The sequence below is a fragment of the Lissotriton vulgaris genome, chromosome 1_1 (genome assembly GCF_964263255.1).
Source record: "Lissotriton vulgaris chromosome 1_1, aLisVul1.2, whole genome shotgun sequence".
Classification (NCBI taxonomy): domain Eukaryota; kingdom Metazoa; phylum Chordata; class Amphibia; order Caudata; family Salamandridae; genus Lissotriton; species Lissotriton vulgaris.
This window is the reverse complement of record NC_141685.1, coordinates 25,794,060-25,807,859: the sequence shown is the minus strand read 5'-3', so window position 1 is coordinate 25,807,859 and position 13,800 is coordinate 25,794,060. Positions and strand designations below refer to the sequence as shown.

The 13,800-nt window shown below is 41.6% G+C and overlaps 1 protein-coding gene across 1 annotated transcript in view; it reads left to right on the top strand.

Annotated features, from left to right (window-relative positions):
* Positions 1–11,554, top strand: part of LOC147737026 (uncharacterized) — a 69,381-nt gene extending 57,827 nt beyond the window's left edge. Inside the window, exon 3 of the mRNA XM_086959526.1 lies at positions 8,187–11,554. Within this exon, the coding sequence (XP_086815652.1) occupies positions 9,547–11,430 (1,884 nt within the window). The 5' untranslated portion in view covers positions 8,187–9,546 and the 3' untranslated portion in view covers positions 11,431–11,554. The remainder of the gene's footprint in view (positions 1–8,186) is intronic.
* The last annotated feature ends 2,246 nt before the right edge of the window (positions 11,555–13,800 follow it).

Here is a 13,800-nt window from a genome sequence, read left to right as displayed (position 1 = left end):
GCGAGGTGAGGCTGATATGTGGTGGGTTGAGTCCAGAAATACAAGAAGCTGGCTTGAGCACATAAGATCAAGTAGTGCAGCCACGGCCGGCAAGTTAGGGTTAATTTGATGCAGGACAGAGAAAATGGTGCGAAGATTATGTGAGGTTGCCTTGCCAGGTATGAAGCCAGATTGATCAGGGAGATTTGGCAAAGATTTTATTATCTATGTTTATTAGGGAAAGAGGATGGTAGGAGTCACGACGGTCGGCAGGCTTGTCAGGTTTAAGGAGCATATTTATCAATGCTTTGCGCAGGGACTGCGGGAATAGCCCGGTGTCGAAAGACTCATTATACATGGCCGCCAGATGCGGTTTCAGGATGTCGGCAAACGATTTGTAGAACGAGGCAGGAAGGCCATCCAGGCCAGGGGCATTGTCAGTAGGTAAGCTGGTGATGGCTGCCAATATTTCTTCCCTGGAGAATGGCTCATCAAGAAATGTTCTATGGTAGTCTTCCAGCCAGACGAGGGTAAAGGACTCAAAATATTGGCCGAACTCCTCCCGTGGCAAAAGAGTGCCGACACAATAGAGGTGAGAGTAAAAGTCGAGAAAACGGGATTTCATATCTTCCGGAGAGGTGGTCCTGTCCAGGCTCCATCACTGAGAGCAGGTATATAGGAGGCAGCGCGCAGTGGACTTAGGAGGATAGCAAGGGTACGCCCCGGGCGGTCCCCCTCCCCAAAGCGGTACGCTCGACTCTCTCTACCACGGAAGGAGAGTTCACGGCCGACTTCATCCGAGAATTTGGTATGCTTTTGGCAAAGCAGCCCCAGCGTCTCAGGGCTGGGGAACGCTCCCTGGGCGGAATCAAGCCACGAGTATTTCACTTACATATAAGGCTCGGGAGCAATTTCGCTTTTATTACTTTTATTAATGGGGTATAAGTTGGGCCTCCCAAGGAGCTATAAAGTAGGCGAAAAGCCCCTTGTAGACTTTTGACTCTTATCTTCATCACCATTTTATGGTATGAAAAAGATCCTTTCTCGTAAAACAGTATCCCAAGATATTTATAACATTGAACTTTTTCTAGCTCTCGCTTTTGGTGGTACCATTTGTATTGACTGCCCTTCCGATTCTTGGTACTGACTTCCATTACTTTTGTTTTTGTTTCGTTTATTGTCATATTTTTCTCGATTGAATACATTAATGTTTTGTTTATTAATCGCTGCAGTACTATCCTTGTTTGGCTTAGCAGGACAACGTCATCAGTGCATAATAAGTTTGATATTTGTTTCTCAGCCAGCTTTGGAGAGTCTGCTAACTCATTGTTCATTGCAAGGGTAAAGTCTGATAAAAATAGATTAAATAAATATGGAGCTAAAACACACCCTTGCTTTAGGCCTTGAGTTTTTTAAATTTTCCGCGAAAGCTTTGAGCCATTCTCTAGCCGGACTCTTGTCCAAGTATCGGTATATAACAATTGTATTGCATTTAAAAGGCTGGAGCTAATGCCATAACGATCCAGTTTCCCCCATAAAATCTGCCTATTTACGCAGTCAAAAGCAGCTTTAAAATCAACGAAACATAAATATAATGGCTGTTTTTTTGTTTTATATTTTTCCATTATAATTCCCAGTGTTAACACATTTGTTGTTGTACCTTGAGCGTGTACAAAACCAGATTGGTTTGGTGGAATTAAATGGTTTTCATTAGCCCGATCAATTAACTCCTTAAGTAGAACCGATGCAAATAATTTAGCTTCGATATCTTGGAGTGTAATTAATCTGTAATTGGATGGGAGGGGCCCGTCCTGACTTTTATATATAGGAGAAATAATAGATCCCTATCATGCCTCAGGGACTCTTCTTGATTGGAGAGCCTGATTAAATACTGGTGTTCGATAGCTCGGCCAATATGATGCTTTCTCCTTATACAACACAGCGGGAATCCCACGTGGGCCGAGGGCACCATTGGATCTCTGATTCTTTATTAATTTACATACTTGGTTTTCTGTTATCTTTCTTTTCTCCTCCTATTCTATTTATAGCCCAATCAGTAGAATTCACAGCTAAGTTAGGAGTAGGATTCAAATGCACATCTATGAACGATACCCATTCAGATTCAGTTACTGTTGATGAAGTAGATTTCCTACTAGATCTACTCAGTTGTTTAATAGAATCCAGAAGCCTCTTGACTTACTCCTTTTGCAAACATATAGAGCTTTTGCCCACAAATATTGCTTTTCTTGCATTTTGTCCTTCCAGACCATTTTCCTTACTCCTGTATTTATCTTTTGAAGTTTTATTCTGCAAATTAAATTAACAGGGAACTTTTTTACCAATCTCAGGATTCAGTTACGTTCTTTTTTTAATTGATGGCTTTCAAACGAAATTTTCACCAATGAACATGCTGGTTTTTTCCTCCACTGACCTTTATTAGTATATTATTGAGATTGTGGTAATTAATTGCTTTGTGAAGAGAGACCATTTTTCGACAGCATTCGAATAATCTCCTTCAAAGTAAAAATCCACAATTGCCTGCACAATGTTTGTAATAGAATCTTTGGTGTTATCTGACCAATAAAGTTTCTTATAATTTACTGTCGTTATTTCTCCCGGAAGTGTCGTATAGTTTTCAAATCTTAGGCCATTAAGGTTTAACTCAATTATTTGTTGATCGTGGTCGCTTATTCCCTCTATCTGATAAGACAACATTTTATGAAATAGATTCAACAATGCTATGGTATAATCTATTCTAGACCTATGATCCCCTGCTTGAAAAGTCAATGCTGGTGGCGAATCTTTAGGAAATCGCCCATTTAGCACTCTTAGACCTATGGTTTCTAATTATTTTACAAAAGTCTTGCCGATTTTTTCATTCTTTCGTTCCCTCATACCCATTGTTGATGAAAAACTGGGAATTTACCATAAGTAATTTTGCCGTTGTATTTCAACATCTCTAGCATAAGACCATAGCATATTAATGTTATAATCACCGGTAATAACAATCTCAGGTTGGGTGCTGCTGTCCAGCTGCTGCAATATCATAATTATCAAATTGATCGCCATTGTTCTTTGTAATTATATACGTTGATTACTACAAGAGATTTGATTATATTTTGTTCCTTGTATCGTATTTTGACAATTAGATAATCCTTTTGACTTGGGACGTCCATTTCACTTTCCATTTTCAGCTCAGTTGAAATAAAAATAGACAAACCCCCACAAGGTCTGCTATAGTTACTTGTTCTCTTAGCTAATGAGTAATAACCCTATACCCTTCCAATCTAAAAAGAACTAAAGCCCAAGTCTCTTGCGAACAAATGATTTGAAAACCGCACAAAGTAGCTAATTGGTTATTCTGAATCTTTGCTTGAACCCCATTTATTTTCCACAAACATAATCTGACCCTTTCATTCATAATTGTTGGCCCCCTTAAAGAAACTTCAGATTGCAGATGTCAATCCTGCCTGACATTATGGAGGGCTGCTGTTAGCCAACCTAATTTGACAGTGTCAAATAATAGGTCTCCTATTTATTCCTCTAATGATTTTAAAAGATGCCTGTTGGTCATACCTATGTTTTTTTTTAAATATTGAGTATTTCTTATTATTCTCGGTTCTCATTTGGTTATGATTTTGTAATTTTGTTGAAACAAAATGGCTAGGATAGGAAGGTTGCAGGGGAGTTGTTATTTTTATTCCCCAGTCCTGAGAGAGATTATATTCTTGCATAATAAGGCTGGCGGCAGTAGAAGATGTTCAAATTACTAATGTCGATTCGCAATTATTATTCTTGATGTGTGGAATTCAATTGATTCTATGTCAGTACATTTAATTTTCTTTAATGAGGGTACTGCATTACACAATTTTAATATGTGCCCACGAGTCAAGATATCATTATTTCCCCTAGATTAATATTCCGGCGTAGAAATTACCTGCACCACTTCCTCTTTTTGATCTGGGTTATTTTATTTAATTTGTTGCGGCTATTTTCACCTTTAGCATGCTCAATTAACCTTCCATTATGATTATTAACAGTTTGAGACCATGATTGTCAATGTTTATGTAACTGCTTCGTTTCGGTTCCCAGATCTTGTGGTAATTTAATATCCTTCCAGATAACAAATCTTTGTTCGTTTCATCCCCTCTGATACTCTCACTCTTTGCTCTATTTGTCTCTGTTGAAGCTCACTGTGAAAATAAAGGATAAATGACAACACTGAAATAAACAATTCGCTCTCAGCACACAAGTTTGCAAAGTTTATTGGGAACCCAATCAAAATACAATCAGAATGCAAATATACGTGCAGCACGGAGACCTCAGCAAAGCTTACTGAGTGCCCAATTGGTATGACAGTACAGAGACATTTTATAGGTACAAGCCTCAGAGGGTGGGTCATAACAAAATACGTAACACAGATCAGACTATGTCCTGCTGGACCAATCAGTGAGGGCCAACCCTGGTGTATCTAAGGACCCAAAAACACGCCTATGGTCTGGTGTTGCTGCCTACGTGTCATCAGCAAAGGCAGACTTGTTTTTTTTTCCATAAAGGTGAAATATGTGTTTCTCGTATACGTGGTCATGGCACGGACGTGACCGGTCAGGTCATGCTGACACTGATGGGAAATGGGAAATGTGAAGTTTTGCAAAGGCTAGCTGGAAGCTGGCATGCTTGTTCTCGGAAAGCCTTGCATTGCTTTGCATGTTGCAGCTGACTGACACACAAAATGGAATCGTGCAACCATTTTGTGAATTCTTGCCGTTGTTAATTCTGAAGTAGCACTTAGGTAGCTCAAAGAAAACTATAGAACTGGAACCAAATGTATTTGGTATCATAGAAATATCCGCTTCATCATTTCCAATTGTGATGGCTTATTCTCCACCTGTTTATTACAGTTCTCAACTTGCACCATTTCTAAGGACTGAATTTTCCCATTCTCTATCATTTTTATACTATAAGCTTGCTTGTTTAGGCATTTATTTTTCGTAACTGCTTGTACCTCCGATAGATCTTTATTAAATAGAGGGTAAAAGGGTTTTGTTGGAGACATTTGTTTACCCTCACCTTCACAATATGATATTTGGTCATGGTTGTTTCCAGAGTTCAATCTCACTATATCTGATGCATTTGTATTTTTTATACTTTTAGAAGCTTTATTTCTTGCTTTCTGTTGTCTTTTCCTCTGTCTTTTTGATAGTTAAACTTCCGGAGCTGCGTCTGTCATTGTTGATTGTGTCTAGCATAGGTTTATCACTTCTTGATCTTTTGTTTTATCATCTATTTTTTCTTTAACAACACAGTATTGTCTTTACATTTTATTGTATCTTTAGAGGGGCAGTCGGTCTTGATGGGTTGAATTTCCACATTAGGAAAATTCCCTTTTACATCGTCAATTATTGTTTTGTTTGTTAATTAGTAGGGCACAACTACACTCTGCATACGTAGATATTGGTTGAGATGGTGCCCTTACTATTAGATTCTTTTGTGTTGGTATCTTCTGCTCAGTTCCGGCAACAGAGGATGCCGTAGCGCTCAAGAGATCTATTTGGACCTCTTTTTTGTTGGACTTGTATGTTAAAGCTTCCAGAGTTAATTGCGAGGTTTTGAAGAATAAATCCCAAATTGCTCCTGCGTTTTCACTTCCTGGTACCTGAGTCCCTGGCTATGGTGTTGCCCATTTATGAATGATAGGTCCTTATACTCCTCTTTTTGTGGTCCTTGAAAATTATGTCCCTCGTCACAAGAATTAATGAATTGTGGACTACTATTCAAAACGTCTTTTTGATACGGAGTACTCCAACGCTGCAGAGTTTCTGGGTTGCTGTTGTATTCGTCCTTATTAATTTGAGATCCGTTATTTTGATTACATTTCGGCTGGTCCTGTTTTTGAACTAAATTAATTTTAGACAGAGTAAGATCCGATTTCAGTGGGGTATTGGCTTCCCTTATGATTTTCACCCCACCATTTAGTTCATTTGGAGCTTCTTGCTTTCGTTGATTTATTTGGCCCCAAATTAGATGGTTCCCCTATCCCTTTAGCTTTTCTGATTTTTACTTTCACTTCTACTGGCATTGGCTGCCTAGTTGGTAGTAATTGCTGAGTATCTCCCATTGTTAAATTTGTGAATTTTGGGTCCTCTTGTTGTGAACGACCAGTAAGTGTAAGAATAAACATCTCTAGGTCCGATATTTGACCCCAATGGTTGACTTGGACATTCGTTCGACTTCAGCTTCAGACTCAGGGTGGCCTGGTTCACTTACTTGTTGCTTAGGGGATATAATATTTGTTCTACATTTGTTAGTTAGCAATGTTAGCATAGCACCAGTTGGATCTTTCATAAAATCAAACTTTGACAGCGACTTTCCCAGTTTCCCAAATGTATGGACCTTAGATGATTTAAAGGACTATATGTCACCTGCCTGTTTTATTTTAAACGTATCTAGTATTAGTGTTTGCTGTATTTTTCTTTTCCTTTTAATGGGGGGGAAAGGTGGCCGCTCCTTTCCTGACCTCATAATACACCCTCTAAGGTGAAGAAGTCTTGCTTCTTTCAGAGAATCAAACGGGCCAGTGACAAGACTAAGGGGTGCTTTGATAGGACAAAAACACCACCAAATACCTCCAGGGGAAAACACCCCCAAAGCACACCTCGGTACGGAATCCGACGGTACTGCTGGTTACTTAAATAATTACTTAATTAATTAACCGATTGATTAATATCCGAGCTCTGGGTCGGGTCGTAGTCTAGGCATACAGAATAATTCAGGGGTCGAGGGGTGCTTTAAGAGGGTCAAAGTCTATTGTCACTTTTCCCTTTGCATAATTTCTTTGATTTTGTATTACAGACTTATTACAGACTCCAATGGCTCAGCGACTCACGGACCGATCAACCTTAGCTACCCGCCACACGCCACACACCTCTTGCCACTTGTTACTCACCACTCACTGTTCATTGCTTGTTCGTTGCTATTCATAGCTGACAAGAGTACAAGGAGAATGCTGGCAATCGTTCAGGAGCAAGAGCGGGATCCAGAGCCAGTCCCACTACAGGCGGCAGATGTAGGCACTTCCCTCCACTCCCTTCCCTCCACTCTGCTCAATGCTTAGTAAATACGTAAAATCAGGCGGCAGGCCAAGGCTCCTCTGTGCTCCTCTGTTCTCCTCTGTGCCTCTGTGCCCTGCTGCAGCCGCTTCACCAGCAGCACCGCAGGCCAAGGCTCCTTTGACCCCTGCAGCGACCGCAGCACGAGCAGCACTAGCAGCGCCTTAGCTCAGCGGTGCCGGCAGCGCCAGTTCCTGCCCCCACAGCAGATCTGTAGAAGCGCCCGTATAACATGGAGCGGGAACTGGTACAAAACAAACCTGGGCAGTCGTTCCAGGCTCTGCTGCGCTTGCTCGTCAACTCCTGCTGGTCCCCTCAGCTCTACTCTGTACGCTCTGCATTCAACGCCGAATCACAGGCCGACAACGACTGTGAACACCAACAGAGAGAAGAATTGTGTGTTTCCCCCAGTTAGTAAAAAAATTGCATAAGTCTTGGCTGCTTCTGCTGCACCCAGAGTGTTATGCGTCTTTGCAGTCTAATTTTTCTGTCTGGAAAAAAATGGTGTCCTGGTTTTCTGCACCCAGTAAGACCAGGTGCAGAAAAACCTAACAAATCAGGTGGAATAAAATGAACACATGAAAGTACGCCTTAATTTCATTGCCCTTGATTCATACTCCGGACCATAGTTGAGGGATAGGTCTAGGCATAGTCCTCGCAGCACACAATAGATTTGTTTGAGGCAGAGGCCAAAACTCAAGTCAGGATACCAGATACAAGTAGGTGGAAACTCAGGGCAGGGGAAAATACCTGTTGACCGTGGACGAATAATTCCCGTCCCAGAAATCTACATTACAAATTCATTAATAGTATATATTTGTTTAATATCTGTTTGGTGCCAGTCCATATGACTTTCCTATCTGCCTTTGGGATTCTATGTTGCAACTCCAGAGGGGACATGTGTCCTTAGTGAGCTTAATAAAATGTTGAAAATTCTACAAATCCTCACTCCTAAATCTAAGTACTCTCATGCTACCATTCTACACTCTGCTCTGTCTGAAAAACAGCTCAACATTTTCAAAAATCTGCATTGATTTGGTTTGTAAATTATATTTTTGGAAATGTACATGTATTAACTATTTAATTTTAATACTATAGGTGATTGAAATTACGGACGAAGAAAGCAAGATTTAGCACTAAGCAACTGAATGTCAGCGCCATAAGGATTATTTTGTAAAACTGAAGGACATCCAGCATTCTCCGTTTAAACAATTTCCAAAAATCTAGGTGTGGCGAGGAAAGTACTATACCTGTAAGTGAAGTTTCTAATTTTACATTTCATTAACCCAGAGCAAAGCCATATCTGTGCACACAGCATCAGAAATAATGTAGAAAGACCACTTCAGCATCCTCATCTGAAATATTATCAGAAAGACAAATTGCCTCAGCATGACAGAATAAAGTTAATCTAAAGCATCATGTAATTCCAGAGAGGAAGTTCACACTGCATAAAAGAAAGTTATAACAAAAGGTATCTTCTGCATACCATCAAAGAAAAGACGCTGAAAGAAGACTCCGAAGCTGACACGCTAACAAGCAAAAGATTGGAAAATCACCTCTGTTCATCAACCATTTTTAACCAGTTACGCAGGTTTGAGACTATCTGCCTCTGGATAGAACACCACGACCCACTCTGCTCACTCTTGGGAAAACCTTAAAAATTCACCACTTTATTGTTTTTATGACCATCTCAAATTGTTTCCTTTTTATTGTGTACTGTTCTGTACTGTAATTCTATGTAATCGCCTCAACATTATCTGCTGTAAAACTGTTAAATATAAAAATGGATTAGATGAGCACCGTTGTGCTATAGGTAATGTAAATAAATTCTCGTCTTCAGAACCACAAACTTTACCCTTACACCAAACATAGAAAGGGTAAAAGGAACTGATGTTCTGCGACTGGTGATCCACAATAGTACTGTGCATGTTCTAACACCCTCAGTTACTGCCTTTACGTCAGTGCAAAAAGGTACTTATCAGTTTAATCATTAAATATCAGACCAACACCTTATTACTGCATTGCTAAGAACCTATACAAATAGATTGGAGAAAAACTTCAGTCACAAAATAATGTGTTGCCGGAGAGACTATTACCTAAAGACTTTTATCTGCTAGAACAATTTCAACAGGTGTTATAGGCCTGCTTGCAGACATATTTTTCTCAATTCAAGTGTTAAGAAGATTACACACAATTTCTTTTAGAGATAAATGCTGAACATTATCTAAACAAGCCCGACTCTAAAAACAGGTTCACTCTTACCGTGGCATATAAGCAAGAGAAAACTAAATGTGGAGAAATTAACTCTAGAAATACACCTTATAAAAACACAGACTGTGAGAGCAAATTCAGTGTTCAAACCCGCCTCAATCGAGGCAAAATAACCGAAGTTGGGGAAAAAAGTTACTTGTGCCAAAAAAGATACAGCCATAAATCTTATCTCACAGAATTTGACAGAATGCACACTGGGGAAAACAACTTTCAGTGCAATGTATGCCAAAAAAGTTTCAAGCGTAAATCTTATCTCACTGAGCATATGAGAATCCACACTGGGGGAAACCACTCTCCTTGCAAAGTATGCCAAAAAAGTTTCAGGCGTAAATCTTATCTCACTGAGCATATGAGAATCCACACTGGGGAAAAACCGTATCAGTGCTCTGTATGCCAGAAAAGGTTTAGTATCAAACCGAGTCTATATCGACATGCATTAACCCACTCTGCGGAAAAACCTTACCAGTGCTCTGAATGCCAAAAAAGTTTCAACCGTAAATCTTATTTCACTGAACATATGAGAATCCACTCTGGGGAAAACTCTTATCAGTGCTCTGAATGCCAGGAAAGGTTTTGTAGCAAACAAAGTCTTTCTCGACATGCAATAACCCACTCTGGCGAAAAACCTTACCAGTGCTCTGAATGCCAGAAATCTTTCATTCACAAATACAATCTCACTCAGCATAGAAGAACCCACACTGGGGATAAACCTTACCAGTGCTCTGAATGCCAGAAATGTTTCATTCAAAAATCCAGTCTCACTCAGCATAGAAGAGCCCACACTGGGGATAAATCTTTTCAGTGCTCTGAATGCCAGAAATATTTCAGTTGCAAAGGCAAACTCACTGAACATACAAGAATCCACACTGGGGAAAAACCTTATCAGTGCTCTGAATGCCAGGAAAGGTTTTGTAACAAACGAAGTCTTTGTCGACATGCAATAACCCATTCTGTGGAACAACCTTATCAGTGCTCTGAATGCCAAAAATGTTTCAGAGACAAACAAAGTCTTTCACGACATGCAATAACCCACACTGGGGAAAAACCTTATCAGTGCACTGAATGCCACAAATGTTTCAGTGAAAAAATCTGTCTCACTCGGCATACAAGCACCCACACTGGGGAAAAACCATATCAGTGCTCTGAATGCCAGAAATGTTTCCGTGAAAAAATCAGTCTCACTAAGCATATAAAAACCCACACTGGGGAAAAACCTTATCAGTGCTCTGAATGCCAGAAATGTTTCCGTGAAAAAATCCATCTCACGCAGCATATAAAAACCCACACTGGGGAAAACCCTTATCGGTGCTCTGAATGCCAGAAATGTTTCAGTGACAAAAGAAGTCTTTCTCGACATACAATAACCCACACTGGGGAAAAACCTTATCAGTGCTCTGAATGCCAGAAATGTTTCAGTGAAAAAAGGAGTCTCATGCTGCATATAAGAACCCACACTGGGGAAAAACCTTATCAGTGCTCCGAATGTCAGAGATGTTTCATTGACAAAATGAGACTCACTAAACATACAAGAACCCACACTTGGTTTAAACTTTATCAGTGCACTGAATGCGACAAATGTTTCCGTGAAAAAGGGAATCTCACGCTGCATATAAGAACCCACACTGGGGAAAAACCTTATCAGTGCTCTGAATGCCTCAAATGTTTCAGTCAAAAAAACAGTCTCACTCATCATATAAGAACCCACACTGGAGAAAAACCTTATCAGTGCTCTGAATGCCAGATATGTTTCATTCAAAAAACAAGTCTCACTCAGCACATAAGAACCCACACTGGGGAAAAACCTCATCAGTGCTCTGAATGCCACAAATGTTTCAGTCAAAAAAAGTATCTCATTCATCATATAAGAACCCACACTGGCGAAAAACTTCATCAGTGCTCTGAATGCCAGAAATGTTTCAGTGAAAAAAGCAGTCTCACTAAGCATATAAGAATCCACACTGGGGAAAAACCTTATCAGTGCTCCGAATGCCAAAAATGTTTCAGCTATAAATATCATCTCACTGAACATGTGAGAATCCACACTGTAGAAAAAAATTTATCAGTGCTCTAAATGTCAGAAAAGATTCAGAGGGAGAGATAGTTACAAGCGCCATAAGAAAACACACCAACAAAATAATTCATTTCTCCGAATGCCAGAAAAGCATCAATTTTAAACTCAATCTCACTCTACCTGAGCAGACACACATAGAGGAAAAACATTACCAACGCTGTGAATGCCCGAAATTCCTATTTGATTGGCACAGCCTCACTAACCATAAGCGACTCCAAACTGATGAAAACCTTATGAGTGCTCTGAATGCCTACATGAAAATCAAGCGGGGTTTATCCCTACCAGAAATACTGCCACCAATGTGCGGAGGCTGGTGAGGGTCTTAGGGGAATCGGGCATAGATTCTCCTATGGCTGCAATCTTATCTGTAGATATAGAAAAGGCCTTTGATAGCCTAGAATGGCATTATTTGTACAAAACAATAGGACACTTTGGACTGGGCGAGCAGTTTGTGAGGTGGACGACGGTGCTGTATACTTCAGTGGTCGCTAGAGTGAAAGTGGGGCAGATGATGTCTCCCCGCTATGTGGTGTCCCGTGGAACACGACAAGGGTGCCCGCTCTCCCCATTGCTGTTTGCCCTAGCAATAGAACCGTTGGCAGCACAAGCTCGGCTGGGACAGTGGTATGAGGGCCTGGCTTTTAGAGGAGAACAACAATACATATCATTATACGCAGATGAATTGCTGTTATTTTTGGCGGATACAGATGGTGCATTGGCGTGGGCAGAGCGATTGTTATCGGATTTTGAAACGGTCTCAGGGCTAAAGGTCAATTGGACCAAAACTTGCTTGTTCCCAGTGCAACCGGGGAGCATGGCGCCTAGGATGCCACAGACTGTGAGGTGAGAACCTTCTTGCTTAGCATACCTTGGAGTACATATTTATGATAGATCCAGCGAACTGTTAGAAGGGAATATAGGGAGATGCATACGCGCCCTTAAGGGGAGCATGGCCTTTTGGAGTACCCTTCCACTCTCTGCGATGGGTAGGATAGCTTTATTGAAGATGGTGGCGCTCCCTAGACTGCTCTACTATTTTAGGACGCTGCCTATATGGGTGCCGTGCTCAGTGTTCACCAACCTGAAATCTATGATTGTGGGATTTATCTGGGGATCGGGGAGGCTCAGAGTGGCGCTTAAGAAATTAATGAGACCTAAGGTGGAGGGTGGTTTGGCGTTTCCTCATCAGGAGTTGTATTATATAGCAGCCCAATTGCAGGTTCTTACACAGGCGGTAGCCAAGTCAAGTCAAGTCAAGTTAGAATTTATATAGTGCACTACATACCCAGAGGGTCTCAAGGCGCTTGAGGAAAGGGGGGGAGGTTTACTTATCGAATATCCAGGTTTTAAGCTGTTTTCTGAAGGCTAGGTGGTTTTGAGTAAGGCGGAGGTGGATGGGAAGGGAGTTCCAGGTTTTGGCCGCTAAGTAGGAGAAGGATCTTCCCCCCATGGTGGCTTTGCGGGTGCGCGGAACAGCGGCGAAGGCTTGGTTGGACGAACGCAGCTGGCGGGTGGGGGTGTAAAAGGAAAGGCGCGTGTTGAGACAATCAGGTCCAAGTTCGTATAGGGCTTTTTGTGCGTGGGTGAGGAGACGGAACGTTATTCTCTTGTTGACGGGGAGCCAGTGAAGGTCTTTCAGGTGAACGGAAATGTGGTCTGTGCGGGGGATGGCTAGTATAAGTCTGGCTGAAGCATTCTGGATGCGTAGGAGTTTTTTCTGCAGTTTTGCGGTGGTACCGGCGTAAAGGGTGTTTCCGTAGTCCAGACGGCTTGTGACCAGTGCGTGGGTGACAGTTTTTCTTGTTTCAGTGGGGATCCAACAAAATGTTTTTTTGAGCATGCGTAGGATGTTGAAGCAAAATGATGAGACAGCGTTGACTTGTCTGGTCATCGAGAGTGAGGAGTCCAGGATAATGCCCAGGTTCCCTGCGTGGTCCGTCGGTGTGGGGGCTTTTCCTAGGGCCGTTGGCCACCAAGAGTCGTCCCAGGCGGAAGGGGATGAACCTAAGATGAGGACTTCCGTTTTGTCCGAGTTCAGTTTCAGACGGCTGTGCTTCATCCACTCGGCTACTTCTTTCATCCCTTCATGTAGGTTGGTTTTGGCGGTGGTTGGGTCTTTGGTGAGTGAGAGGATCAGTTGAGTGTCATCAGCGTAGGAGATGATGTTGAGGTTGTGTTGACGTGCGATGGTTGCGAGGGGGCTCATGTAGACGTTGAAGAGTGTGGGGCTGAGTGATGATCCTTGCGGGACGCCGCAGATGACTTCGGTGACCTCTGACTTAAAAGGGGGGAGGCGGACTCTCTGAGTTCTACCAGCGAGGAACGAGATGATCCAGTCCAATGCTTTTCCTTGAATTCCGATGTTTCTGA